The sequence below is a fragment of the Herpailurus yagouaroundi genome, unplaced genomic scaffold, assembly GCF_014898765.1.
Source record: "Herpailurus yagouaroundi ecotype Mexico unplaced genomic scaffold, PumYag 160, whole genome shotgun sequence".
NCBI lineage: Eukaryota > Metazoa > Chordata > Mammalia > Carnivora > Felidae > Herpailurus > Herpailurus yagouaroundi.
In genome coordinates this window covers 10,921,718-10,949,533 of record NW_024412401.1, presented here as the reverse complement: position 1 = coordinate 10,949,533, position 27,816 = coordinate 10,921,718, and the positions used below count along the sequence as shown (strand labels likewise).

The 27,816-nt window shown below is 38.2% G+C and overlaps 1 protein-coding gene across 14 annotated transcripts in view; it reads left to right on the top strand.

Annotated features, from left to right (window-relative positions):
• ELAVL2 (ELAV like RNA binding protein 2) overlaps window positions 1-27,099 on the top strand; it is a 166,667-nt gene extending 139,568 nt beyond the window's left edge. For 12 of the 14 annotated variants that reach the window (XM_040481394.1, XM_040481387.1, XM_040481398.1 and 9 more), the window contains 4 exons: window positions 11,805-11,958; window positions 15,304-15,529; window positions 23,664-23,702; window positions 24,317-27,099. In XM_040481394.1, the coding sequence (XP_040337328.1) occupies window positions 11,805-11,958; window positions 15,304-15,529; window positions 23,664-23,702; window positions 24,317-24,647 (750 nt within the window). In that variant the 3' untranslated portion in view covers window positions 24,648-27,099. The remainder of the gene's footprint in view (window positions 1-11,804; window positions 11,959-15,303; window positions 15,530-23,663; window positions 23,703-24,316) is intronic. The other 2 variants (XM_040481393.1, XM_040481390.1) reach the window with 1 other exon arrangement.
• The last annotated feature ends 717 nt before the right edge of the window (window positions 27,100-27,816 follow it).

Here is a 27,816-nt window from a genome sequence, read left to right as displayed (position 1 = left end):
ACATTGTGGCGAAGCAGTTTTTCTTCTAGTTACAGAACAAAAGGAAACTTATTGTAGATGGTATTTAAAATAGCCTTTTAAATTGCCATGCTGATTTTGACTATTCTGTTCATCTAGCTTATGGGAAAATTATCTCCACATTGTATATGTATTTGACCTACACACATACATTTTTGTAGACTGTCACTCCCTTGGTTCTAAAAGCCTCACTATGACATTTAAGGGCTACAGAATCTGCCCCAGCTTCCTACTACAGCATTGTCTTTGTTCTACAGAGATTTTATTCTGGCTCAGCTGGGCTCCTCCTCCTTGAATATGCATGCCAAATTCTTATCTCCTGCCTTGGTTCATTCTCTGCCTGTACTGCCTTATACCACTGTCATTACTTACCAACTTTTATTTGGCCATAAAAGTGTTTATTTTTCGGGGCGCCTGGGTGGCTAAGTATGGTAAGCATCCGACTTTGGCTCAGGTCATGATCTCACAGTTCATGAGTTCAAGCTCCACATCGGGCTCTGTGATGCCAGCTCAGAGCCTGGTGCCTGCTTCGAATTCTGTGTCTCCCTGTCTCTCCCCCTCCCACGCTTGTGCTCTGTCTCTCAAAACTAAACATTAAAAACATTTTTTTAAAGCATTTATTTTTCACTGTACATTACCATTTCTTCTCTTTGGTGGTCTGCTCTCAGAGGGCAGGCATCTTTGTCTTTAGAGCACTTCACAAAATATATAAGCTTTTATTTAAAGTTTCTGAATGAGGGGGCTCCTGGATGGCTCAGTCGGTTAGGCATTCGACTTCGGCTCAGGTCATGTTCTCACAGTTTATGGTTCGAGCCCTGTGTCAGGCTCTGTGCTGACAGCTCAGAGCCTGGAGCCTGCTTCAGATTCTGTCTCCCTCTCTCTGGCCCTCCCCTGCTCATGCTCTGTCTCACTCTCTCTCTCTCAAAAATAAATCAAGATTAAAAAAAAATTAAAATTTCTGAATGAGGAAGTTTTTATGTAGTGCTTATAAGAGATAATGGAGATGTGCTCTGTATGCTCAGAGATAGGAAATAGTGGGATGTGTGTGTGTTTATGTTTTCCATTTCAAACCTTAGATGAAGTATGCAAAAACTCTAGGGTATGTAACCCACCAAAATTGGCTTGTTGAGAACCTTCTTTTTCTACACATTACCAACCAGTGGTAATTAGCTTTTATTGTTAAACAGCTCCATTTTACCTCTACCAGGTACTCTGGTGACCTTCCTTAGGTTTAACTTTTTCTAACTCAGCATTTTAATCTGCTGCCAGTGCTTTAGATCTACTAGGTGGTCAAATACTACATGAATCACATTTTAAGTTTATATTTATACGTAAAATTGTTAACAGGGAACTTGATGGTGTAGCTTTTGTTGGAGATTGCATCTGATCAAATTTCAGAAACTTGAAAGAACCCTTAAGAAGCTACTACTGAAGAATGGTTTTCTAAGAACTGAATGAGTACATCTATTTTTCTGTAAGCCAGTTTAACTTCTGTTGTTTCCAGTGAAGCACAAAAAGCCAGATTGTTTGGACAAGCATCACACCTTCTAATCAGCTTGCCTGAAAGATACTTCAGAAATAGCCTCTGCAGGAGGCCATGGAGTATTTTCAGTCTGTAAGAATCGGAGCACCCACTTGTGGGTGGGGGTGTAAGATAGGAATACATATAAGAATTAGTTTCAACCCTCTAGGAAACGTACAGCCTAATGATATAAAAGCTTTGTAAGTGAATTGCAGTGCTGTTACCCTGGGAGGTGGCTTTGAGGTAGTCTGCTGCTCTGGCAGTGTTGAACAGGCCCTACACCCATCCGAATATTGAGTACTGAGTACTGATATTTTCCTTATTCTTTATGTCTAACATCCTCCTAGTATATTTCGTGAGTGTCCAAAGTGAAAAACTTTCACAGTACTCTGCTAGCATAGCCTTCTTGGTATTTTTTCCTGGTGTGAAATCACATTGAGTCATTAGGCACTGGTTGAATGGTGTTTTGTAACCCATCCCACATTCAGGTGCATACATGCGCCCCTCATCTGAAATAGGCACTATTCCCCAAAGCCCATTTATGATTTCTGCCACGGTCTCCCCAAAACGGAGCTGATTCTGTTTCTCATTTTGCATCTCATTTTAGGCTCTAATAGATATTTATGAGAGAGAATAAGGAAGTGGGAGTATTTAATATGCAGTACTTTGGGGAAAGAATATTAAAATCAAGTTGGTCTTTTCTATCAGCTCATTTAAAGCTGCTGGATGTTGACCTTCTATACGACAAACAGCCTTTTCCTTAGGCTTCAACGGGGGCTTGGGCTCTCCCATACACTTATCTGCTTATTGTCTTACAAAATACATGGAAGATTGTATTGTAATATTGTAATAATTAGTGAGGATTAATTTTGATAATAACTGCGATGGATTTGGAAAAAGACTTATTTAATCTTTGAACTGTTTTTCTGTTAAAAAAGTACATACATCTTCTTGTATCAAATGCCTCCTCTGTGTCCTCTTATCTGATCTCAAAGATAATAGTGATAATTTGAGTTTTTTCTTACATAAATTAGGGATGCTAGTGATAACACCCAATTTATAACCCTGATATTAGGATCAATTGAATATTAAGGTATGTAACATACCAAGAACAGTGTCTGGCACATGGTAAGTGCTTAGTAAGTGTTTGGAGCTATCATTATCTATGTTATTATGATTTTCTATGTATGAAATCATTAAGGTATGATTGAAACATTATTATGGTTCTCCAGCTTTGTGCTGATAGTTTTATTTTTCCGTTTAATCCTTGTAAGGTCCCTGTGAGGTGAGGACTTTGATTTACATCTGATTGTAAACGAACGAATAGAGGCTTCAGGGAACCTAAGGAAATTATTCCTTAGTTATATAACTGGTAAGGCACCAGAGCCAAGACCTGAACTTGGCTCTGTGCACGTCCAAGCCCTGTGTTTTCAGCGCTTCATAACTTTGGAGGGCTCCGGTACGAGTATCAGTTTCTGGCCACTAGTTCATAGTATGCCCTGTTGCGGCCAGAACTTCACCAGTGATAATACATTCTTTTTTTGCCTTTTAAGTTTTTTTTTGAAATAGTAATACACTAATTCCTGTTTGCCTTAATTCTAGCCTATTTATATTACTTAATTCTTCTTTTTGTTTTAAGCAAGCCCCATGCCCAGTGTGGGGCTTGAACCTCGTGACCCTGAGATCAAGGGTCCCATGCTCTACCACCTGAGCCAGCCAGGTACCCCTTACTTAATACTTCTAAAGATATGTGGCCAAATAAATACAGGCTCATTTCTCATTTTTTAATGTTGAAAATAAGGGAGTCCGCTTTTCCTAGCCACTCTTGAAAACTTCCCAGTGCAGAGAGGTTAGGAATGAACTCTGGTGGTTATAGCTGAAACTCCCATCTCTTTTCTTTTCTTTTTTTTTTCCAAGCCACTTTAGGGTAATCACTTACTAAAATTTTAATGGGCTAAAATTTTAAGTGAAGGTATGGAATGGAATATGGAACAGTTTGATTGGCAGATTCTTGCTTAGACCTTGGGATGACTGATTGATCACCACTGCAATTGTAGATCCAGTTTAATTCTCAACCCCCTTTGGATGCCACATTTACCACTTACTCTATTTGTTTTGTTATTTATTTATTTATTTATTTATTTTTGTTAGATTCTTTACATGCACAGATCCTTAGGAATTTGAAAGACGTTGTTGGCTTAAGTTGCATTTCAGGAATGCTTTACCATGGGTTCCCTATTTACCTTTACCAGCGTGAGAATCCTTGTTGAACCAACGGGGTTCTGTAGCCAGGCAGAAGCAACAATAGAAGGGCAGATGTGATCTGCTAAAAACTTTGATGGTTTAGTAAATACTTTGATACTTTACTAAAACTGTACTTCAATAAAATATAAAGATGTCTGTCAGGACAGTCTGCTTGGACCCTCATTTAATTGATAAATGTTGGATGAGACAGATGTGGGTAGTATTTAATAGACTATGCTCAGTGTAGTTTTCAGATGCTGAGTTTAAGATGTATGTAAAAGGAAATCCAATTTTTTAAGTGTCCAGTTTATGATTAGTTGCTTAATAGGATACTTAGAACTAGTGTGCTTTTTTTCTATTGTTTTTAATAATGGTGTATGTGATCACTTAAACTCTTAGGACATTGTTTATTCCTTGGTCCAATTTTAAGTTGGGTATAAGAGTCAACTGCTTTGAATTTTATTTAATGTTGTATTAAAACTTGGAAATGATGTAAAGCTGGGTAGTCTCTCTAGTATAATACACCCAGTTGCTATTTTCCATTTCTGTTAAATGATACATAATGTTTTTTAAATGCATGTTTAATACCTAAAATACTCTATTCTAGGTAAGTTTTAACTTGGTATAAAGCAATAGTTTCAAGATTCTTAGTTTGATTTTTTTTTTTTTTTCCTCTTCAACTGTCCTCCCCTCTCCCCACCTCCCTCCCCTTAGCTTTTTGTCAGACATCTCCTAAATAGTTCTCAGGCATTATACTAGTAGAAGAAATATAGTAAGTGTCCTATGGACTAGACCCATTTTGATGTATTTCGGATTTTCTTACATGTATAGAAGAAACCATTTTGCTGAGCTAAAGTTCTTACCTTCTTGCATATATCTTTTTCCTTGTATATGTCTCATCATCCAAATAATTGTCATTTTGCTAGAAACCTGTATGATTTCAGATTGTGTCTCAGGCAGTGGTGTATTGGAAAATCTCTTGATGAAGGGTCAAGGCCTGTGAATCCTACACTCTTTTGCTCTGCATATTTGGACAAATCACTTCATTTTTGTGTGCCTCAGTCTCCCTCCTTCCTAAATAAAAAGAAATTGGGCCAAATGATCTGTTTCCTTTTTGTTCCAATATTAAGACCTTTCCCCCCAGCAACATATTATTCTGTCAAAGATTTTATTGCCTCTGGAGATTTGAATCCCCAGTTTGTGAAATGACACTTCATTCTTGACATGTTTAATGGCATCTACAGTCTAGTCTATGAACAGAGTGCCATCATGTATGATTTTTGCTTTATTTTATGGCCCTTCTTAACTTTTTACGTAAGATTTCCAAAATGAAGTTTCTCCACTTTGTGATTACAAATCCTCTTCATTACGGTAATGTGTGGCAGGTACCAGGGTGTGCAAAATAGGATAAAGACAAGGTTTCATATTTCAAGGACGTAAGGCAGTTATAAGAGAGGATAAGAGATGAGTTTATCTTGGTTTCTTCAGTGTGGATGAGAAACCAGGCATGTGGGGACTGGTAAAGGTACTAACTCCGACAATTGAAGGTGGATGAGAGTGGATGTTAGGCACTCGTGATGCCATTGTAGAGTCTGAAGTGACTCACATTTAGTTGAGTGGGAGGTGCAGGTTATACTCACACTGGGACGTAAGAGAGAGGAAGGTTTGGAAAACTACTGAAGGTTGTGAGTGTTTATATAGAAAGGGAGTCAGTGCCCTGAGCGTAAAGGACTAAGAAATTTGAAATTAATCTTAAAGCATTAAGGAGTCCCTGAGGGATTTGAAGCTGAGAGTAACACAATCAAATGTGTTTCCTGGTGTTGTTTGAATTAAAACAATCTTTATGAGACTTAAAGCAGAGGTTTCATCTGTATTTTCCACCAATGGAGTTTTCTAAATTCCATGTTTTGGAATACCTATTAAAGGTAACTCCCCTAATCTATAATACCCCTTTCTAAAGCCTTCCTGCTAGGGGTGATTGTTGCTTTGAACTCTAACACCTTTTCTACAGCTAATCGTTAATTTCTTATGGACTTATTTCTGTATGCTTTGTTCTCTCAGGTTTACTCATTTGCCACCCTTTGTGAAACATGCTGGCCCTTAAAAAACTTAGACTGTGATATGTATATGCCTTGATGTGTTTTTGAGACTTGTTCCTGGTGGGGTTTTGCATTTAGAAGCAGATAAAAGTATAGTTCCTCCTTTTGGATGCATTTTGAGGTCTCTGGCCTGAATTGTGATTGGAGATCACATTCTTCTGTGTACTTCTCAGCTCTTCGGAGGCTCTGGTGTAACCACCTGTCTGTAAAGCCTTAATGCTGTCACAGGACCTTTGCTACTGCCTAGCAGAGCCAGAGCTTTTATTTAGTGATAGTGTCACTTTTCAGACAGCCCTATCAAGACTCAGCTTTTGATATGAACAGCAATTAATTCTCATTTTAAATAGGCACAACCATGATCTTATCTATTCCTCCCAGCTGAAGAGAATGAACAGAGCTTTTCAAAAAAGTCTGAAGTGGCAAGCATCTAATTTTCAGGTTTAATGTTGATAGTCCTGGGTCAGTAATTGACAAATGATAGAAGTTGTTCAATGCTGATCTTGCCAGTGGGAGATTTTTCAAATGTCCTTAGTTTAATAAAGAAGGAATTGCTTTGTTCATTTATAGACCTTATCTCTTTAATCTGTTGGTATTAATGTCCACTGTCACTGATCTTTTGTTGATGAGTCCAAGAGAAATGAGAGCAGTTGTGTTTTTCGGGCAAAGGCATTTTGATGGACTTACTATTGAACGTGATGTAGTGGGATTTTAAACTCTACTGTGTACATGTAATGAAGTGCTAATTCTTATCCATAGATATCTTCATTCCTTTTAATTCTGTGTATTTTGATTAACTTGTGTTTTGATAGCCTATTCTTAGTATATGTGTTACTTGTCCTTGAATGTTTAATGTATAATTAGTTTTAGTTGCTGATGAATAAATGAGTTTTTAATTACAAGGAGTATATTGTGTTTCAAACTATTCCATTTTCAAGACCTAATTACTTTGATAAATCTATTTTTATCTCTGTTTTGTCCGGTGTGATCTCATTTACGAAGAACAATTTGAGAAGCCATTGGCTAGAGCATTTATTTGCCTGGTACTTCTAACTGGTTTCCTTGCTTCCCCTCAAGTAATCTCAGTATTGCTTGTCTTTGTTGATTATATCACTTGTAGGGTTGTGAGAAATTCCAGAATAAACCTGAGTTTTAAATTGCTATCTTTGGAGTAGATTGGTGTTCAGTGTTGTACTCTCTGTATCATCTTTAAATATTTAAATTGCAGACTCTCTAGCTGCCTCTTAAATTAGATCCTTCCCTTAGTAGTTTTGACATTTCATAACCTTGCTCCTCAGGCATTAAATATTCACCTGTTTAAATGGCAGTGAAAATTTAAAATCCAAACCCATTCTGTTAATCCAGTGAATGTAGATTGGAGAAGAGCTTGCAGTTGGTGAAAGAAGAATCTATTTTGACTCCAGTGGATCATATGCTGCAGGGCCATTGTATTGAAGTATTTCTAATACATAATTTGCCATAAGACAAAGCCGTTTCTTGGGTCTTCTCCAAGGGGTATTAACCTTGAAGGACCATAAAAATAGACTTAATACTTTGAGGCTTATGATAGACCAAGAGCTCCTGTAGGGGAGCATTATTCAAGGCACCAGTACAGGCTCCACATCCAGAAAAATCAGAATGGAGAAGGTTGCTGATAATTACCAGGTACAAAATTTATCCTACTGGGGGAGTCTTCCTCCTACTTTGATCTAAGTACATTCTGTTTATAATCCTTTGAGATAGAAGAAGAAATATTTTGCTTTTCTTGGAGGATGTTACTGACAGTGACATCCTTGATAGAGCAGGAGAAGGGCCTGCAAATCCTAAGAAACAGGTGTAGGGGCAAGACATGACACATTGGTCTGGGTGAAGGATGGTTGCCCTTCATTACATTTTTATTTCTTGGAAGTTCATGAGGGATAGAGGGGGGATACATTGCTTATTTAATCACATTCTCAGAAAGTAATAAACGTGAAAATCTAAGTATCGTGAAGTTTCTCCAGTGAGTCTCAATCTGTGGCCACTCATTCTTTCTTGCTAGAAGTTACTTTCTAGAGAACATATTAATGGAAGATGAAATAAAATAACTTTGATATAACTTTAATATCTGGTGGCATCCTGTTTTCTGCTGCCTTAGCTCAGCTTCACTGTGTGTGTGTGTGTGTGTGTGTGTGTGTTAGTGTGAGAAACAACCCAGATTGATTTAATTCCTCCCAACTTTAAGAACAAAAGTTACTGTAGTAAATTGTGGAAAGAAAATTGGACAAGGATACAAGGATCCCGTGTTCAGAGTTTGGATCCAGTGGTATGTTACTTACCTTGTCTATACTATTTGCCCAGCTATAAAATACTAACGTGTGCCCTACCTACCCACAGACAAAACACTCTATTTTGCATGTGGTAAAGTCTCATAAGTCCCTAAGTATAAGTTAAATGGAAATATTTGTTACTACCTTGAGTTTATATGTGGTAGTTCATCTCTGTCCTGGGACTGGAACCAGTTTTTTTGAGAAAGTTACTAAAAAAAATACTCTTTTGAGGAGATTTACTGTTGCTTCTAGGAGTCCTTTTAATGTGGCTGTGTTCTAAAAATGTACCTTGGATTCGTTTTAATCAGGTATGGTAGGATATGCTGACATGGAAATTGTTAGAAGGAACCAGTTTATAGTTATAGATCTTTAGAAACAGGGGCCTGGTTGGCTCAGTTAAGTATCTGACTGGCTCAGGTCATGATCTTGGGGTTTGTGAGATCAAGCCCTGCCTCAGGCACTGGTCTGACAGCACAGAGCCTGCTTGGGATTCTTTCTCTACCTCTCTCTCTTCCCCTCACCTGCTTGCTCGCTTGCGTGTCCTCCCTCCCTCCCTCCCTCCTTCCCTCCCTCCCTCCCTCTCTCTCTCTTTCTTTCTTTCAGACTTAAAAGGAAACAGCCCTGTTTTCCATGACATGTAGGGCCACATGGGGAAGCACCAAGGATGATCAGGAGGCAGAGAGATGAAGGCAGAGTATGGTCCAGAGCCTTTATTGAAATTCCCAGTGGGAAGGAAAGGGTGAGGCGGGTTAGGTATGCTGAGTTTAGCATTGGATAGCTTGAATAATTTTGGAGGGCTCTAGATTGGGGGTGGGGAGTTTCTAGTTGTCAGACACCCAGCCCTGGGGTGATTTAGGGTGGGGAATATAGGCTTGGTGTGTGAGAATTTGATACATGAGAAAAGGTGTGGGATTGGTTTGTTTATATATCAAAGGCAGGCTCACAGGAGAGTCATTTACTATCTCCAAGAAGTAGTTATCTCTGGGAGGGGCAGTCTTCAGGATCCAGGCCCCAGATGCTAGAGCATCAAGAATACAGAAAATAAAATCTAGTCAATACAGGCTAGAAATTAAAGCAGCAGTGTGGACTTGAGACCAGACATTGAAGAAAAACAAAAGCAGATAACATAACTGACCCAAGTATGTTTTCAAAGCTTTTATATAAGCACTAAATATAAACCCGTTTTCCTAAATATATTTTAGGATAACTTTTGAAACACTCCACCCACACTCCTCTGAAATGCACAGAGCAGTAAATGTCACTGCCTGAGTAAATTATTCTGGAACACAGTAATGGACTCAGGTTACTCTCAGTTTTAATGGTCTGTGTCTTTCTCAGATGCATGTAGAGGTAAATAATGTTTATAGTCACCTAGGTTTTTAGGTTCTGTGCGAAGAATTCTGTGTACATTAGAAATTATTTAAGATTCCTAATCATACAGTGGAGGTACGGTCACGTGGTAATAGACTTAAATTTGCACGAGTTCACAGAGCCTTAATGAATTGAATGTAGTTTTGAGCCCAGGCACACTGGTTGGAAAGCCATCACCTAAAACTACCATTATACTGCCTCATGCCTTGCTTGAGCTCCTGGAGTGGCTGTCTGCCTCCATGGCCTCCTTCATCAGTCCTTGGGAGAGAGAATGTACATATGCTTACTCTGTTGCCCATGGGAAGTGGCTCTTCCTAAAGGGAATGCTTTAGTCACATGATCCTGAGCAGACTACAGCTGCCTTGCTGAGAGTTCTCAGTCTCCGAAAGCAAGAGTTTAAGTGGTGGGATTTGTAGCTGTTAATTGAGAATTGGGCTTTAGAAAAGAAGTGGGATATTCATTGTTTTCATATTACTGAGGGTATCTGTAATTCATTTGCTTTTTTTTTTTTTTCCTTTTTTTTCTCCTTCAGTTTATAGCAATCCCAAGACTAGGTTCCACTTGAATTATTTTGTTGATCACTTGGAATTTTCCTTCATATTTTTCACTTACATTTAAGCTCCTCAATCTTCATTCTTAAGTGGTGAGGCATAGAGAAAAAGTGCACATGCATAATTATCTCTCGGCACTCCACCACTCTTCCAAATTCCTTGTGTCTGTAGTATAGGACAGTGTTCATGCAACTTCAAATATAGCCTGTGGACCAAGAGGTGTGTTTTCACTTGTTAATGAGCAAACTTGTTGAATAAAAGATAAGAGTATTAAATGTTAACACTAGTGGGGCAGGGATGAAAGATAGCAAGACCTTTTTTTATAAAGTAATATAAATCTGGCTTACTTTTTTTGTGAAAAGCGGAAAAGGAAATGGTGATAACACCGTGGGCATAATTTAAACCATGGAGAATATATTTGAAAATACCAAGAGCTTGTTGAAATTGAAGACCTTTTTTTTTTGTTGTTTAATTTTGTTTTTGAAATGAGCAGTGGACTAGTTTAAAGGTGGATACTTACAGATGAAAGTAGCAAGCAGAAGTTACCATGTTACAGTACCTGAGCAAATCAATACGAGTTAGACCCATTGGCCATTTTTATGAATGGTCTGGAAGATGGAGGCTATATTGTGACCTTGTAGTTAGGTAGTCCAGAAAAGTTTAGAATTAAACCAGAGGGAATGTGGTCAGGAATAGCATATGAGATTCAGAGTTGTCTGAAAATTGGCAGAGATAGGTGTAGGCAAAGAGCTGTCGATTATGTTTTGGGTAAGCTCTCGATGACTGCATGAACTATCCCTTAAATCTTGTGGTCTAGGAAGCTTGCTCTGGACCCACAGGATCACTGGTTATTAGATTGGTTTTACTCAGCAAATGTTCTAGCATCTATCATATGCCAAGATGCTGAGTATAACAGTGATAAGAGTGAGAGGTAGTTCCTTAGTGCATGGAGCTTACATGAAGAATGTTGATTATCAACAAATACAGGCAGACTTATTTTGTCTTCTATCCTTGTAGAATTTTGAACATTATATCTTAGAAGCTTTTTGAAAGGATACATAAAATGGTAGTTAAAGCCAATAAAAGGGACTTAAGACCTTTTAGAAAATAAATGTTACAGAGACTTGTGGACAAGAAGACGATAGACAAGGAATGGCTAGAGATAATAGCTTGTTCACATACTTAAATGTCCGGAAGTTTAGGGATGATAAAATGCTATTTTGAAATGAATCAAAAAGGCATACTTAGTGATAATATGGTAAATTTTTAGAAACTTTGTACCATGGCCTGCAGAGATGGGAGAGGCTCAAAAACAGGTCACAAAAATGTGTTGGATGAATTTAGAGTTCTTAAACTGAATTACTCGATCTGTAGCTTAGGGGGTTGGCCCCAGTGAGGACATCCTGTTACCCTAAGTAGTACTGTGCTATGTGCACCACTGGTTTGTTTTGAAAACCTGCAAACCTAGGGATAAATATGATCTCTTTTCTCCTCCTGGGGGAATGGCATTATCTATTTCTTGATCATTTCTCCAGAAAGGAGTAAAATGGTTAACGCAGGACTTATTTTTAACATCCGTGTTTGTTATGTGCTCCATACGGAAAAGCTGCTGACTAACTTTAGGCAGTCGTTGAGTTTCTGAAGGGAGGTAACTGAGTGTGTGTAGATGCTTAATTTCATTTTCCTTTCCCAGGTTTCCTATGCTCGCCCAAGTTCAGCTTCTATCAGAGATGCGAATTTGTATGTCAGTGGACTTCCGAAAACAATGACCCAGAAGGAGTTGGAGCAGCTTTTTTCACAATATGGACGCATCATTACTTCTCGTATTCTTGTTGACCAGGTCACTGGTAAGTCGGCAGCTGCTCTGCACAATCTTTGACACTTTCTGAGTGGCAGATTGTGAAATATTTTGCCTTTCCGTACAGCAGTCTTGCCTCTAGAACATATCAAAGGTATATGTGGACCAGAAAATGCAATTTTCTGCTGGAATTGTTCATAAATATGCATGGATAAAAATAGATTGTGGAGTGAAGTGAGCGAGCTTGAGTCATTTCCACCCTGAAGGGGCAGGTTCGAAGCCTGTTTTATGGCATGTAATAAATTTGTAGATGATGATAATCTCATTTCTAAGCTGCTGCATGAAAAAAGCCCCCATTCTCCATAAAGTACTCCTCCTAATAAGCTGTCTTGTTTTTTTGTAAAAAGCATAGTTTAATACAGCAGAATGCACCTAGTTCTCTAGGGGAGGATGACACCATGTCCGCACTAGCTGTTCAGGCTGGTTTCCAGGTCCATGCTGGATTGTATGGGCGTGTGTAAAAGGTTGACTTTTTGAATGTTGAAATATTTTATGCCTGGTGTATCTTTTGACCAACTGAAATGAGAAGACTATCAGTGTATTAAAACTTTTGTTGGTAAGGGAGCTCTTTTGCCAAAGCCTTTAAGAAAAGCAATACTGATTTGATTACAGATTTTAAAAATAAATGGTAATTTTCTATTATGAAAATAATGCTTATTTTTAAAAAAACATATTGAAAATAGAGCAACATGATAAGGAGGGAGGAAAATTAACCTTAAGGCCATATACTCAAGCAGTCACATTAAGGCTTGGGGGAAAATGTAGACAGATTTTCCTCTTTAATATGCTTCATGCTCCTTCCTTTTCTTTCCTCTCTTTTACTTTTCCGGTTTTCCTTCTCCTTTTCTCTCTCTGTCATAATACCAGTGGAAGAGATTCATTATGTATTACAATGTCTGTTGTCTTTTTAAAGTAAGCAGTGGACATCCTCATAATGCTTTGTGTTTCTGTGGTGTCTGTTATTTCTCCTCTTTCATTTCTCATTTTGTTTATTGGAGCCTCTCTTTTGTTTTAATGAGTCTGGCTAGAGGTTAATCAGTTTTGTTGATATTTTCAAAGAACTAGCTCCTGGTTTCATTGATCTGTTCTGTTGTTGTTGTTTTAGTTTCTATATCATTTCTGTTCTAATCTTTAAAAAAAAAAAAAAGCACTAGATTAACTACAGAATAAAATCAGGCCAAGTTTTTATTTCTTCAAGTGAAGCTCAATTGAGTTGATGTGAGTTTGAGTGGAAGCAGCCCGTGTTACGCTCTTCTGTACTGTTAATTGGGCTCATCCATAGGAGGCACCACACTTAGAGTTTTGGGTAGAGAGAGATCTACCTTCATACACATATGCTTGGGAGAATGGCCAATAGGTTGTGCTTTGTGAAGAAAATTTAGGGAAGGAAGGTAAAAATAAGGTCTTTTCATGATGACTGTGTTTTATAATCTTTCTTACATGTTCTGTCATTCTGTGCTGTATCACACAGACTGCTAACCAGGAAAAGAGAAATCAAGGTTTAGCAATCCAGATAAATTGGCTTAAAGCAATAGAAATGCCCTTTTATTTGTTCATATCATTTATGCTTTTTAAATTATTCTTAATGAGGACTTGGTGAATTGAGAGTAGATGTCACATCTGCTACAGAATGCCCATCTCCTTAGGTGCAAATCCATCCTGAGTACATTGGCTCCCAAGGAGACTTACTTCATCCCTTCTGGGGTTAGTCATTGGTTCTTAAGTGTGGTCCCACCCCTGCAACATCAGCATCCTCCTGGAACTTCACTAGAAATGCAGATTTCTGGGTTCCATCCAGCACCTAATGAATAAAACTCTGAGGATGGGCATTGTATCAAGCCCTTTGGGTTATTCTGGTGCATGCTCAAGTTTGAGGACCTCAGCTTGAGATGACTCTGTCGGTGTAGAGGCTCTTGCATTGCTCATCTTATGCTTTCCTCGTGGAATAGTTAAGTTCTTGGGGGTTATTAATTCTTCACGCTAGTGAAGAATATATTTGCTGTCATTTCACCATTGTATCTTCATACTTCTGGCTTTCAAGGTGAAATTATTCACTTTATCTGAAATGAAAAATAAAACCCTGCAATTTTGTTATTCAGCCATCAGGTGGTAATGTGCAAGTGATGTAACTTAAATCAGAAAGGAAAAGTGGTATGGGCTGACATAAGTGTATATGGAAGAAATGCCTATCCACTTTGAATAAAATTCTAAGCCATTGAATTTACACAGTATTAATTACAAAGCAAGTAGAACTTCATTCCTTTTTAAGGTTCCTGTAAATCGTGATGGTCTAGTACATTTTCTCAACCTTTCTCAATAACCTCTCATTCTAGACTCGTCTAGCTACCTTTCCCAAGCTGGTACGTCTAGTACCAATTTCCTTGCCCAAAAAGTATTTCCCTGCTACTGTTTTATCTCCGGATGGCCGGCTATGGGTTGACCTCAGCTAGCCCATTTAAGCTAATTAAATGGAATGGGTTGGGTTTTTGTCTGCCATTTTTCAGAAGCTGGACAGGTATTTGGCCATCCCTCTGCTTTCCTATTCTTGTCTGTCAGAGTGGGAAGAACATGAGACAGAGAATGGCATTTCCATTGGAGTAATACTGCTAAAGCCAGAAAGCTTTGAGACTTTATTTCTATTTTATTTATTTAAAAATGTAGGTCCTCTTTTATCCCTTTTTCAGCTTATAATAGTTAAAAGCTGTGGGGAAAGTTTCCAAGAACGAGAAAACCCTCTTTGGACACTTTCTTAAAGGGCCAGTGTCCTATGTAATATTATTAAGTAGAATTTTATTATTAAAAAGTTGGATGTAATATCTTTCTACCCCTGTACTATATTTTTAGCATAGCTTTGTAGCATTTTTAGCAAATGCCTGGTTCTGTTCTTCTTACAAGAAAGGAAGCTACTGTGCCCTTCATTTCTGAGCTGCTTATCCAACAGCATAAGAGAACTGGAGCTCAAGCATGTTGTTGTTGACATTATTAACGTCAGCATATGGGGGGGAGCGGAGAGAAGACAGCAAGCAGGTAGGGAGAACATGGGCATACTGGTGTGCTGTTTTTCTTGGCTTATTGGTAGGCCAATACCAATAATGGGTGATAATGGGTATTCAGATTGTGTAGATGACTTCATTAAAAAAAAATACAAAATTGTGATTCTAGACTGAATTGCTACAGAGGTAAGGTAAAACTCTCCTCCTCCTGTTATTTTGTGGCAGATGTTATATGTAGGTGAAAACTTGTTTTTAAGGAGAAATTAATTTATCCTTTCTTCTCTCCTTCCCTTCTCCTTCTGCTCCCTCTTTCCCAAATCCTTACCCAAATTTACCAATAGGCATATCAAGGGGTGTAGGTTTTATTCGATTTGACAAGCGAATTGAGGCAGAAGAAGCTATCAAAGGCCTAAATGGCCAGAAACCGCCTGGTGCCACAGAGCCAATCACTGTAAAGTTTGCTAATAATCCAAGCCAAAAAACCAATCAGGCCATCCTTTCCCAGCTGTACCAGTCTCCAAACAGAAGGTATCCAGGACCACTAGCTCAGCAGGCACAGCGTTTTAGGTAAGTCTGGTCTGGTTCTTATGCCCAGCTACTAAACTCAGAACTCTCAGGTTCACTGTGCAGTACTTTTATTGATAGGATCTCTTGCTTTGCTGTTCTGTTGTTGTTGTTGTTTTCTTTCTTTTTCTTACGGGCACAGAGAAAACCTATTTGAGGTGCAGTGTCTTATGCTAATATTAAAGGTGGTAACAAAAAGGGACGATAAGCTGTACTAGTGATTCTCAACTGGGGAGTAATTTTGCCCCTCAGGGGACATTTGGCAGTGTCTGGCGACATTTGTGTGGACATGACTTGGGTGCAGTGTGGTACTGGCATCTAATGGGTAGAGGTCAGGGATGCTGCTGAACATCCATCTTTCAGTACACAGTATAACCTCCAACAGCAACAAATCATATAGCCCCAGACGTCCATAGTGCAAGGTTATAAACTCCGACCGGCAGAATGCTGGGTTGTTTCTGTTTCCAGTACTTCTGATTTCTCCTTTTTAGTTTTTTTCTTGATAAGATTTTATTCCTGTATTTCAGCTTTTAGGTCAAGCTCTTTCAGTTACTTTGTTTTATAATATGTACACCACTAAGGATATATAATCTACGTGAAAACATTGTTTCTACAAATGGATTCCCCTCACCTTTTAAAATTTTATTTCTTGTATTGTAGGGGTTGGCAAGCCTCCTCTGTAAAGGACCACATAGTAAATACTCTAGACTTTATGGGTCATGGTTTCTGTTGCATACATTTTTTTTTTTTTTTTTAACAACTCTTTAAAAATGTAAAAGCCATTTTTCACTCCTGGGCTATACAGAAACAGATGGCAGTCTGGATTTGGCCTGTGGGTGGTAGTTTTCAGACCCCTGTATAGTCCATAGAATGACTCTGCATCTTCAGCCCAAAGAAGGCATTCTATCTTGTAGACAAGCATAAATATTTCAGTTTTTCAAGTTTTATTTTAAACTTGGGATAACAATCAAATCAAGAGTCATTTTAAAAACATCTCTAATCTGCATGTGAGAACAGTGACTTTAAGACTTTAAACACAGCACAAAGAACTTCTGGTTTCATAAGCAAAGTCACCCAGTTTTTTTTTTTTTCCCCAGAACATTTTTTTAATATCCTTTTGGCCATATGGTATACTGCAGCCATAATTCCATCTAACCCCATGCTAATTTTTTTTCTTTTTAATCCCAAGTGCATATCAGTTTTCTTTCTTTCCTTGCAGGGGTAGAATAGTTAATTACTAAAAATAGGATCACAAATGTAGCTTAATGAAGAGTTACGTTTTTGAACTTAATCACATGCGTTTTTTTTCTTTGGGGTATTGAGAGTGCTGAAAAGAGTGGAGATAAAATCGGTCAGATATATGCTTTTAAAAAAATACTTGTGTCACCTGAGGTGTGAGAAGGAAATTTGCCATAAACAGTATGGTCACTTCCTACTTAGGGTAGCTTTTGCCCTGGGAGTAGAGGTGGTACTATCAAAAGGCTCCATTTGGAGCTGGATGACTGGGTACCCAGTCGATTGAGCCTTTTTTTCACTCTCTGTTTTAACTTGGCAAGGTTAAAAAAAAAAAAAAAAAAAAAGGCATTGTCAGAAAGCACACCTGGTACCTTTGACTTTGGTGGATGATAGTGGCCATGGCTTCAGGGAGAGGTGCGCGAAGCAGCTGGATGCTTGCCCCTGTGGAGAAAGAAATCTCATAAAACCATTTTTTTTAGCTCTGCCTGTGGGTTTCCTCTGTGGCATCTTAAAGCGAATAATACTTTCTGGAAATTTTGCACAGACACATTTGAGGGATTTTAGAGGTGTTTCCTGGACAGCCCATCCAGTTGACTTCAGAGCTCTTTGGGGCCTAGAAAAGAGTTTTGAGCTTACAGAGAGGAAGGTTCTTTGAGACTTACAGGTTGATTTCAACCCTGTGAAAATAAAATAAAATGTTTGATGTTAATAGAAAGCTGTTTTCATTTTAAATTGTTGGTTATTTCTGGTGTTTTCCAATTTAAGCTCTCGATTTGTTTTATGGCAGTTATTAAGTAAAACTCTGTTCTGAGAGTCAAGATTGAATTCTGAGGAAGATTGGGCAAGAGGCCTGAGATGACAGGATCTTCAGGAGAATGCCTGATTACTGAAATGGCCAGGCATGCAGGGGACTCCCAAGACTAGGCTGATGACTACTGTATCTGCTCACAGCCCCACCCAGCCCACTCCCTGCATGTTCTCTGCTGCTTACTTGTGGTTCTGTAAAGCTTTCCAGGATGTTATGATGGTCAAATTTATTATCTTGCTAAATATATTTCTGCCCATCCTTTGCTTTTATCTTTTTATTCCATATGTTACTAACTTGAAATTCTTCCTTTCCCTGACTCCTAGAAAAAGAAATTCTGAAAAAAGGGGAATGAGAACTGTCTGTTATAAGGGAAACTCGGTTTTAGAAATTGAGGGTGATTTTTATTGTCCAGGATTTTTATTGACTCTTGTCTCTACCGCCCTATGATCTTTTCCTCCCATAATCTCTGTCTAGATAATAAGTTATGAACTAGTCTTTGAGCTCAGTGAAAGCATTTGGTCTAGACTGAGTGTTAGAAGAAATTGGGAGTCCTATCCCTAGGGTTCAGGTTTAACCTGATGTGTGTTTGGTTGCTTTTCTTGAGTATTTTAAGAACTTGGTTGTCATTACCTTGACTACCCCCCCCCCCCCAGTTGAATTAACATTGAATCTTCTCTTCATAAAGACTGTGGAATTAAGGACTTGCTTGTTTTGCTAGTATTTTGTTCTTCTCTCGTTCAAATCTAGATCATTACAGAAATACTTTCTTCCTAACGTCTGTGTCCTAATGCTCATAGCCTTCAGTTTATCACCTTCCAGCAGACACTTAGAAAATTTCTGTTTTTTATGTTGTCATAGTACCTTGGGAGTTGAGAGAGATTGGAGAATACAAGTTATAACAATAGTCAAGGATATTTTTAATATTCATGAAATGCACCATATCTTTTAAGGTCAGGAAAATTAAAACCCATGCAATAAAGGTTAAGTTTATTTTTATTAAAAAAATTTTTTTAAACGTTTATTTTTATGAGACAGAGAATGAGTGGGGAGGGGCAGAGAGAGAGGGAGGCATAGAATCTGAAGTGGGCTCCAGGCTCTGAGCTGTCAGCACAGACCCGATGTGGGGCTCAAACCCACAAACCATGAGATCATGACCTGAGCTGAAGTTGAATGTTTAACGGACTGAGCCACCCAGGCACCTCAGGGTTAAGTTTAAAAGTGGGCTTGTGGGGGCGCCTGGGTGGTGCAGTCGGTTAAGCGTCCGACTTCAGCCAGGTCACGATCTCGCGGTCCGTGAGTTTGAGCCCCGCGTCAGGCTCTGGGCGGATGGCTCAGAGCCTGGAGCCTGTTTCCGATTCTGTGTCTCCCTCTCTCTCTGCCCCTCCCCCGTTCATGCTCTGTCTCTCTCTGTCCCAAAAATAAAAATAAACGTTGAAAAAAAAATTAAAAAAAAAAAAGTGGGCTTGTGAAGTTTATGACCCAGTTAACCCATATGAATAGTTAGAGAATTATTTTAACGTGAGCAAGTGCTTATTTAATTGACTACAGTCTTCAAAATAAAACCATCCTTATTTGGATACATAGTATAATTCAAGCCCCTTAAGTATGTCTTTGGGACACCATGTCCGAATTAAGCTTTCAGCCAAATATTTCATCTCTCTTCTTGTGGAGCAGCTTTAATTTTATTGAATGTGATCTAGTCTAATGGCCTGTGTGCCTGCTTCTATAAGCCTTTATGCATTTGTAAAGTAGCCATTTAAATCAGCACTCGTGTTGCATTTAAGGCAAGTGCTGATGGCACTACCATGATTTCCTTTTGGAATAAACTGGTATCAGTCCTCCTGAGTAATTTTTTTTTCTTGTAGAGGATAGATGATGCCATCTAATTGGACAAGGGGATAAGTTGATGATCTTGTGGTTTAACTTCAGAGCAGATCTGGGCGAGTGCTTTGGAGAGGTTTTGAGAACCAGTTTGTAGACTTCATAGTGTCACTTTCTTAACCACTAGTAATCTCTCTATATTTTTATTTCTGACTTTAATTAAAGTCACATTTCCCCTTTTACTTGTATAGGCCTTCCTGTAGTCTTGTCGGCCAATTTTCTTGGAAGCTAAGCAGATGTCTTCTTTCTGTTCTCTACTTAAAAACCTCTAGTTTTGAAATCAGAATGCTCTATCTAATATAGGGTTCTGTTCAAAATATGGCCTCGTATGAGTTGTATTTGTACTGATAGAAAAATGTTTGTACCTGTATCCCCAGTATATGTTTTTATAAATTATATGAACATGGGCTTCTGCTATTACATTCATTAACTCATAAGCACTAGTCAAACACAGGAAATAAAGATGAAACAATATATTAAGTGTCTTATTATCATGCTGACTTACTATACGTTTCATTTACCCAGTATTTTAATAATAAATATGCCTTTAAAGCAAGATTCATAAAATTATCTTGGTAATTTTGAACTTCATGTCTGATTTCATGAAAGTGAGACACGTTGGATTATCTTGTGTGTAACCTCATAATGTACTTTGTACTAAGAGTAGGAGAAATAATCTGCTCTCCCTGTTTTTGTTTACTTGTGCTTCCCTTACTGGTGTCATCCTCACTCTGATGATGAGGATTTGTATAGAAATCTTTCTGAAGCTACATCTTCTTCAAGGGTTATTTTAATTAAAGCTAGGTTTCCCTATCTAATCCTCCAAATCCACTTAATGTGTTATTTGTAAAGTGGATTATGTCCAAGCTAAAGAACAAGGGAAGAGTGTCACTGTCCCTTTTGAAGACTACTCAGTCTTCCCTCAGGAAAGTATGGGGACTGAGCAAGGGTACTGGGTACAGTGCCTCAGTTAAATTTGAGTAAAGGATATTGTTTTTAAGTTTATTTATGTAAGTAATTTTTACAAGACCCTGAGATCAAGAGTCCCATTTTCCTCCAACTGAGCCAGCCAGGTGCCCCAAGAATACTTTTAAAGTTAAAAGCATATTTTTAATGGGCATTTTAATATTTCTTGTCAGACTGTAGTTAATCGTTATCCACACCCATCTGAGTCATTCTGGAGGCTACTAACTTGTTAGGTCTCCATTAAAAATAGGCTTCTGTTTTTAAATGAGCACCTATTAAAAGATGTCTGCCCTTGGGCTCTGGACATACCAGCAAAGATGTATAATTCTGGAGAGTAAAATAGTGGTCATGTGTCTGACCGGTAAACTAGGCAATTACAAGAGAAGATGCCTAGTTTACAGTCTCCCAACTGCTACAAACAAGATTTGGGGTGCACAGTGCCCACGTGAAGTGCCCACTGATTACTCCCAACTCCCATGAGAAATAGTGGGTGTGTGGCACCAACTATTGCATGCAGGCTGGAGTTTTCAGCACTGCCTAGGTCCTGTTTCTTAGATCCTGTGTTCCTCTTTGCTCTCCGTGTTAATGGAGGATGTGGGAGAGGACTATGTGGGAGAGGATGGAGGAGGGAGATGCGGGGAAGGGGCCGGCGGGGCTTGACCAAGAACTTGGCTTAAGTTCCAAAGGACTGAATTTTTCCTGAAAGTGTAAGTAAAGAAATAAGTGGTCAGGATCACAGTGTGTCCTAGGATTTCACAGGTGGGGCAAATATGAGACTCACTGAGAGAGCCCTCCGAGATCCTAGTGTAAAGGCCTAGAACTCCTGCATGGGGAATCCTTGGATTCTCTAAAACCTGTAATTCACTTCTGGGGCAGTTTTGGTTTCTACCCTGTCTTGAAAATACTGAAAATTTGCTTAGAAGATTGCATTTCTGGACTTCAGGTTGTGGGTTGGTATACTGAACTGATAGTGGCAGAGCGTAACAGTCCCTACCTGGGCTGGCAGAGACAACATAACACTACTTTGAATCGATAAGGTGTCTCTGCATCTGGCCCCTTCAGCACTTTGGAAGGAGACTTCAATATGCTCTTCTTTTCTATAGGTATCCTCTGCCAAGTGCATTCTTCATTGATCATTCTAGCAATTGCATGAAATTATTTGTATCATATTACTTGAGGGTTGGTGATACTAATTTGTATGCATCTTTATTTCTGGTGTTGGTGGCCTTTCCTTTTTGGAGTACAAAGGCATGACTATCACCTCTGCAGAAAGCAAAGCCTTCCCACCTATGTACTCTTTCCACACATGTGCTTTTTCCTTGCATATACAAATAGGCTCCCCAAGCAGCCCTCCTGATAGTTTTCATTCTGGATTAAGTAGTTAAGGATAGTATTGGTAACCTTATTGCTTTATTTGTCACCAGATAGTTGTAAACCTGCAGCGATCCAGGCCTGTGTTTATGCACAGTGGCACAGTGGGGAATGAACATGTCCCTGCTCCTGAGAGGTTATTGGGACAGGACCTACACACACAGATGAGGGTCTTTTGTCATTGTGATTTGTTCTCTTCCCTTACACTTTGCACTACATCAGCTCAGTTATTTCTTTCTGTTTTCACGAAACACACAAAATGCCCTGGGGTGATTGGGAACAGGAATGTATAAAGGTTCTTTTTCCAACTCTAAAAGACCAGAAAGAGATGTTTTCTTGGCTTTTATAAAACAAAAGGGAATTGCTTTCTCATGTGTGCCCTAGACTCATTTGAGGCCACAGGTTAGACAACAATGTTGAGACATTTTCCATAGGTGTTATAAGAAGGAAAAAAAAAATTGTTCCCCCTGCCTCACGATCTTACTTTGGACAGTATTGAACATTGCAGCAGTTGAAGGTGGTTCTGTCTACAACGAGTTAAGTTATGCCTACATCCTCTGAACACATATAATTAATTGGTATGCATTCTGGAAATTGAAACATGAGAGTGGTCCGTTTGAAACTGACAAGAAAAATCAAGTATTATAAAATCAACTTAAGTTTTGAAATAGGAAAGGGATGGGAAGTTTTAAAGAGTACCTACCCACCCCCAACTATTGAGTTTTAAAAATATTAAGGGAAGCTCAAGTTGGTTGGTTTGTTTCTACCTGGCTTCTTACACCTTGAGTGGGGCTACAGTTCCTGTGGCAGAATCAAAATAAGCATCAGTCTCAGGGTCTGAACTCTTTGCCCTCTTGCCTGCTGGAGCAATGAGTCTGTTGCCTTTCTCTGGTCTTTAGTTGAGCACGTTGAGAAATGACAGACTTAGCTGATACTGTCTGTAAGGTTCTTTCTGCCTGTAAAACACCACTTTGTAAGAAATGAGAGTCCTTCAGAATTGGGAGATTGAAGGGAAATCATAGAATATTGGTGCCACCATTTACTAGCCCTGTGGTCTTGGGCAAGTCACTTAATCTGTGTGCCTTGGTATATTCAGGGACCAACAGAGCTATGCAAATTAATGCTAAAAAAAATTCAGCTGAGTAAATGTGAAGATGAAATTGGCTTTATTGAACAATTCATGAATCAAGTAGCATTTTACCTAGCAGACAGAAAAGAGCTCCAAGGAGATGTGCAGAATGGAAGGCTTTTATATACAAAATGGGTGGCTTTTATAGGCAGAAGGGAACAGGAAAAGAAAGGTTTTTAACAAAGAGTGGATTGTTTCAGGCCAGGTACCTTCCTTTGGGGGAAGGGTCTTTCCAGCAGATTACCTCACTAGATTTGACCACGTAATTCCAGATTGACTGATTAAAGTTCATATCCTTGAACCTACTAGTTAGATACCAAGTCTTAGTTTGCTGACATGGGGCTCCGCACAGGCGATTCCATTTGGGGCCTGTTTCTTTTTTTTAACAGCAGTGTAAAATACATGTAGGTGCATGTGAGGCACTTAGAATTTACCTGGCGGTAGGTGAGAGCCCAAAGATTAACTGTTCCAGAGCCTCCACATTTCCTTTCTGGTTTGCTCAGATGACCACCAGCATTTCCTCTATGTGGCACTAAACACTGTAGCGATAAACTATCCATTGGGAAAAGTAGTGTCTTAATGCCAGTGGGAACCCATTCTCTCAAGTTTTGAGACCCAAAGTTTTGAGACTTCACATAGAATTAATATGCAGATATCCCCTTGGAAGATGGCAATAACAAACCCAGCTCTTTTGAACGTCCAGGGGAAAATGAGAAACTGAAGTTTGCTAAATGTGTGTTTTGCAGGTTGGACAATCTGCTCAATATGGCTTATGGAGTAAAGAGGTAATGACAGAGGTTCATGATACTCATAATCCCTTCCCATAATTGATTAGTTTCTTTGATTTTGGGAGTGTCCCCCTTCATAAGTTTGTGTTCAGTTTTCTTTTGCATGTACAACCTAATGAAAAGCTGCTTTTTGAAGCACGGTTGACTGAAGGAATATTTTTATACTGCTGGATAGATACCCCCGGTCTTTAAAAAACCCCATTATTTGTTGTGTATTGCATCGCGACGTTATAGCATGTTTATGTATGTGTTGGTACCTTCCCCTCCCCAATCCTGCTCAATTCATGAAGCCACTTCTAAATATATTCTAAATATATTTCTTTGCTATTGTGGGTCATATTATCCAATATAGCATATAATGGCCATTTCATAACTTAATGCCTTGTCAAAAGAGCATGTCACTGCAAGCCTTGATTGAAACATCAAGTGGTTGTATGTATCTTTTGATGGGGGGAGGTTTACTCAAACTCTTGGGATGGGAGAGGGAAAAGAAATAACGTCCATTGCTGTAACCAACCTCTGTTTCTGTTTGTGTGTGTGTGTGTGTGTGTGTGTGTGCGCGTGTGTGTGTGTGCGCGCGCGTGTGTATGTGTGTTTCCTGTTTTGTTTAGTAGGTTTTCTCCAATGACCATTGATGGAATGACCAGTTTGGCTGGAATTAATATACCTGGGCACCCAGGAACAGGGTGGTGTATTTTTGTGTACAACCTGGCTCCTGACGCAGATGAGAGTATCCTGTGGCAAATGTTTGGGCCTTTTGGAGCGGTCACCAACGTGAAGGTCATCCGTGACTTTAACACCAATAAATGCAAAGGTTTTGGATTTGTGACTATGACCAACTATGATGAGGCCGCCATGGCGATAGCTAGCCTCAATGGATACCGTCTGGGAGACAGAGTACTGCAGGTCTCCTTTAAGACAAACAAAACGCACAAAGCCTAATGAGCTCTTGTCCTCAGTCCATTTATATATGAAAACTATACAACAAAGGCAAGTTAAGAGAAACTTTATACATTAGTAAATGTCTTTGTAAGTCAGTGTTGAGATGGGGATAAAACGACTACTTAGCATCCTAAGAAATATGTGAGATTTTTTATTGCTAGTATTTGAATTAAAACTTCTTAAATATCTTTTATGTTTGAATATGGACAAGAGGTACAGGGTTTTTACCTGTCACATTGCATTCTATTGCCTTCTTTGAAGAAGGTGGACCTTTTAAAGTGTTTCAGCTAAGGGAAGACATTTCTTTTCTTTTTACATAACTGCCTTGAACCTGTGAGTAAATATTGAGGCTTTGTGTTGTAATTCTTCAGTTGGTTGTGTCTTTTTTTCCCCCTTTTATTTCTTTTCCTAATTAGCTTTGTGTTTGGTTTACATTTAAAGCATTACTGTTATGTCTAAGAAAAGTATTTTGAAGTTTACATTTTTATTTATGAAGTTAAAAACAGTATTTATTTTGTAATTATGATTTGGGTTGGGGAAGGGGGGGGCTACATTATAAACGCTTATTGTAAGAATACTGGAGAACTTTTCGTAAAGCAGTACCTTGCCAAAGAGATAAGAGCCTCTTTGATGTGGGTTTAAAAAAAGCATCTATTTTTATAAAAAAGAAAATTTGGAGAAACTTTTTACTGGTCCTGGAACAAATATTTTGACTTGAATACTTTGAGAAATCTCTTCATATGACACCTAGTGAGCTTTTAAAATTTACCAGGAAATTTGCAGTGGTTGGAAAATTTAGAAAGATTTATGATGTAGAAAAACTACTTTTGAGATCTTTGTATGAAAGGAGTAGAATCAATGGGGGAAACACTGCTGGTTTCATTTTTGTAATCACCAGTGGAGCGTCTGATCATCCTGGTTATTATGTGATAGGTGGCTCACATTGATTTGTGATTTTGAAACAAATAAAAAAAATTTACAAAAGAATATATAAGAGCAGGCAAGAAATTTAAATTACCAAGAGATGGGGGAAAAAAAAATCTGTTCTTCCTAAAGAAATCCCTTCAGATAGAGCTCATGGTGTTTAGTGATGTACTTGCAGTATTGTTTGAAGAATTGTTTTGTCTTAAGGAAAAAAGATGTTGCACATGATTTGTACTGCAGCAAATCGGCAAAAGTGATCTGAGTTGGATATATTTGAAGGTATTTTGAAAGTTACGTTCAAGGCTAACACCTGAGCTTTGTGTAATGTAAATAAGACCTTGTGTTTATGAACCTTTCAGCTAATTTGATTTTTTTTTTCCCTTACATGCCAAGTGATGTTCAGGTTTTGAATGTTTTTGTATCAGTTTTTTCCTTTGTAAATGGCATTAACATTGTTACTTGAGGTCTTGCTTAATCACTTTCGTTGTCCTGAGGACTTGAATTTACAGTGCATCAGATTTGTTGCTAATTTTGTCTGTAGATAGTCTAGCTTCAGCTGTTTATGGTGATGCTACATTTTCGTTTATAAATATGTTTGTGGTAAAAAAAAATGAGTATAACCATAGGTTTTGAACAAATTTCCTTACATTTTTCATACAAAAATCATAAATATCTGTATGCTACTGAAATTTAACTTTGTATGATGCTTAAACCACTATTTGGGGAAATAATAAAATAAGTCTTTACCATGTATGAAAGAAATTTTAAAAAATACAAAATATTTTCTGATTAGCATCTAGCTTATAATAAATTTTCAAAAAAGCTGAAGGCAAAAATGCCTTCATCAGGATGCACTGAGAACTATATAGTTACGTCCTGCTTTTTGTATAAACTGAGATGCTCACATGCTTCCCCTTAGAACAGGCAATGTGCTATGCATAACATAGTTGTACATTATCTTTGCGGTTGCGTTGAATTTTATTTTTTATTATTTAAAAATTGTAGTTATAAAATTTTTCAGTATAGTACAGTACATATACTGTGAGGCGCGTGCTAAAGTGAATAAGCGAGTTTTCATGCTGACCCACTCAATGCTATTCAGAAATCAATTGGCTTAGCACTTTCTCATATCCTTAGGTGCATTTAGATTGTCAGAGTTAACCTTCTGCGTTTAAAAAAAAAAAAAACTAAAAAACAAAATACATGTATATACTTAAAAAAAAAAAAATAAGGTTTCCCTCACGGGAAAACAGCAGCTACGTGCTTCTTTCCTATACTACTGTAGCAAACCAAGGCATTGATGAGAGGGCATGCAAATTGTGCTTCACTTTACAGTGTTTATCAGAGCACTTAATAAAATGTAAGGCTGGTATTTATTTGAAGTTGTACAGTATGACTTAATTCACATCTGTTGGAATAGAAAATATATTCTGTTGAGTATTTAAGAGGCTGTACATGTTTTCTTTTGTGTTTGGATTCTTTGTACTTTTTCATGTTCAGTACATCAATAAACAAAGTTGAAGGGAAAGAACAGTGTGGTGAGTAGGTCTTTATACACATTTTGGGGGCTCCCGTGCTCAGGCTGATAAACTTACTCTCTAGAGTTAAGAGATTCTCTCAGAGCTTTAGTTGAAAGCAGTGTTATATCCAAAGTAAGAATTCTAAAAGCATGTTAGTTGAAGTAGAATGTGCAAAAAAAATTTTTTGAATGACACTTCTGATAGCTTTCAAATATTAATGAGTAATTTTTATAGGAATACATGCTACTATCAGTGGTAACATTTGGGTAATTGGATTGGATGCTGACATCATTTTGTTGCTCTGATTTAATAATCACCACCTTTTTTTTTTTTTTTTGTAACAAATGGGAATTGTCCTCACATATTTACGTGAGCTAAAGAAAAACCAAAGAGAAGGAAGATAACTTATTCTGCTTCTACCAGCAAGGTTTAATTCACCCATGGGATTAATTTCTGGTGTGTGAGATTTATTCTTGTTGCCCTAGTGCCAGATTGTCAAGAGACTCTTCTCAGAAATCAGAAGCTCAGTTTTCATTAGGTTAAGTCTGATGTGTGTAGCATATGTGTCCAAATCTTGAACTGTACCAACCCTGTGTTGTTCATACATGTTCAGTTCTTGTAACACATCCTTACCAGATCTGTGGAGGAAAACAAATTCTTCTTACTGATCTTTTATGTGAACAGTCTACTTCTATAGAGCTTAAGAAAATTTGATATAATGAAGT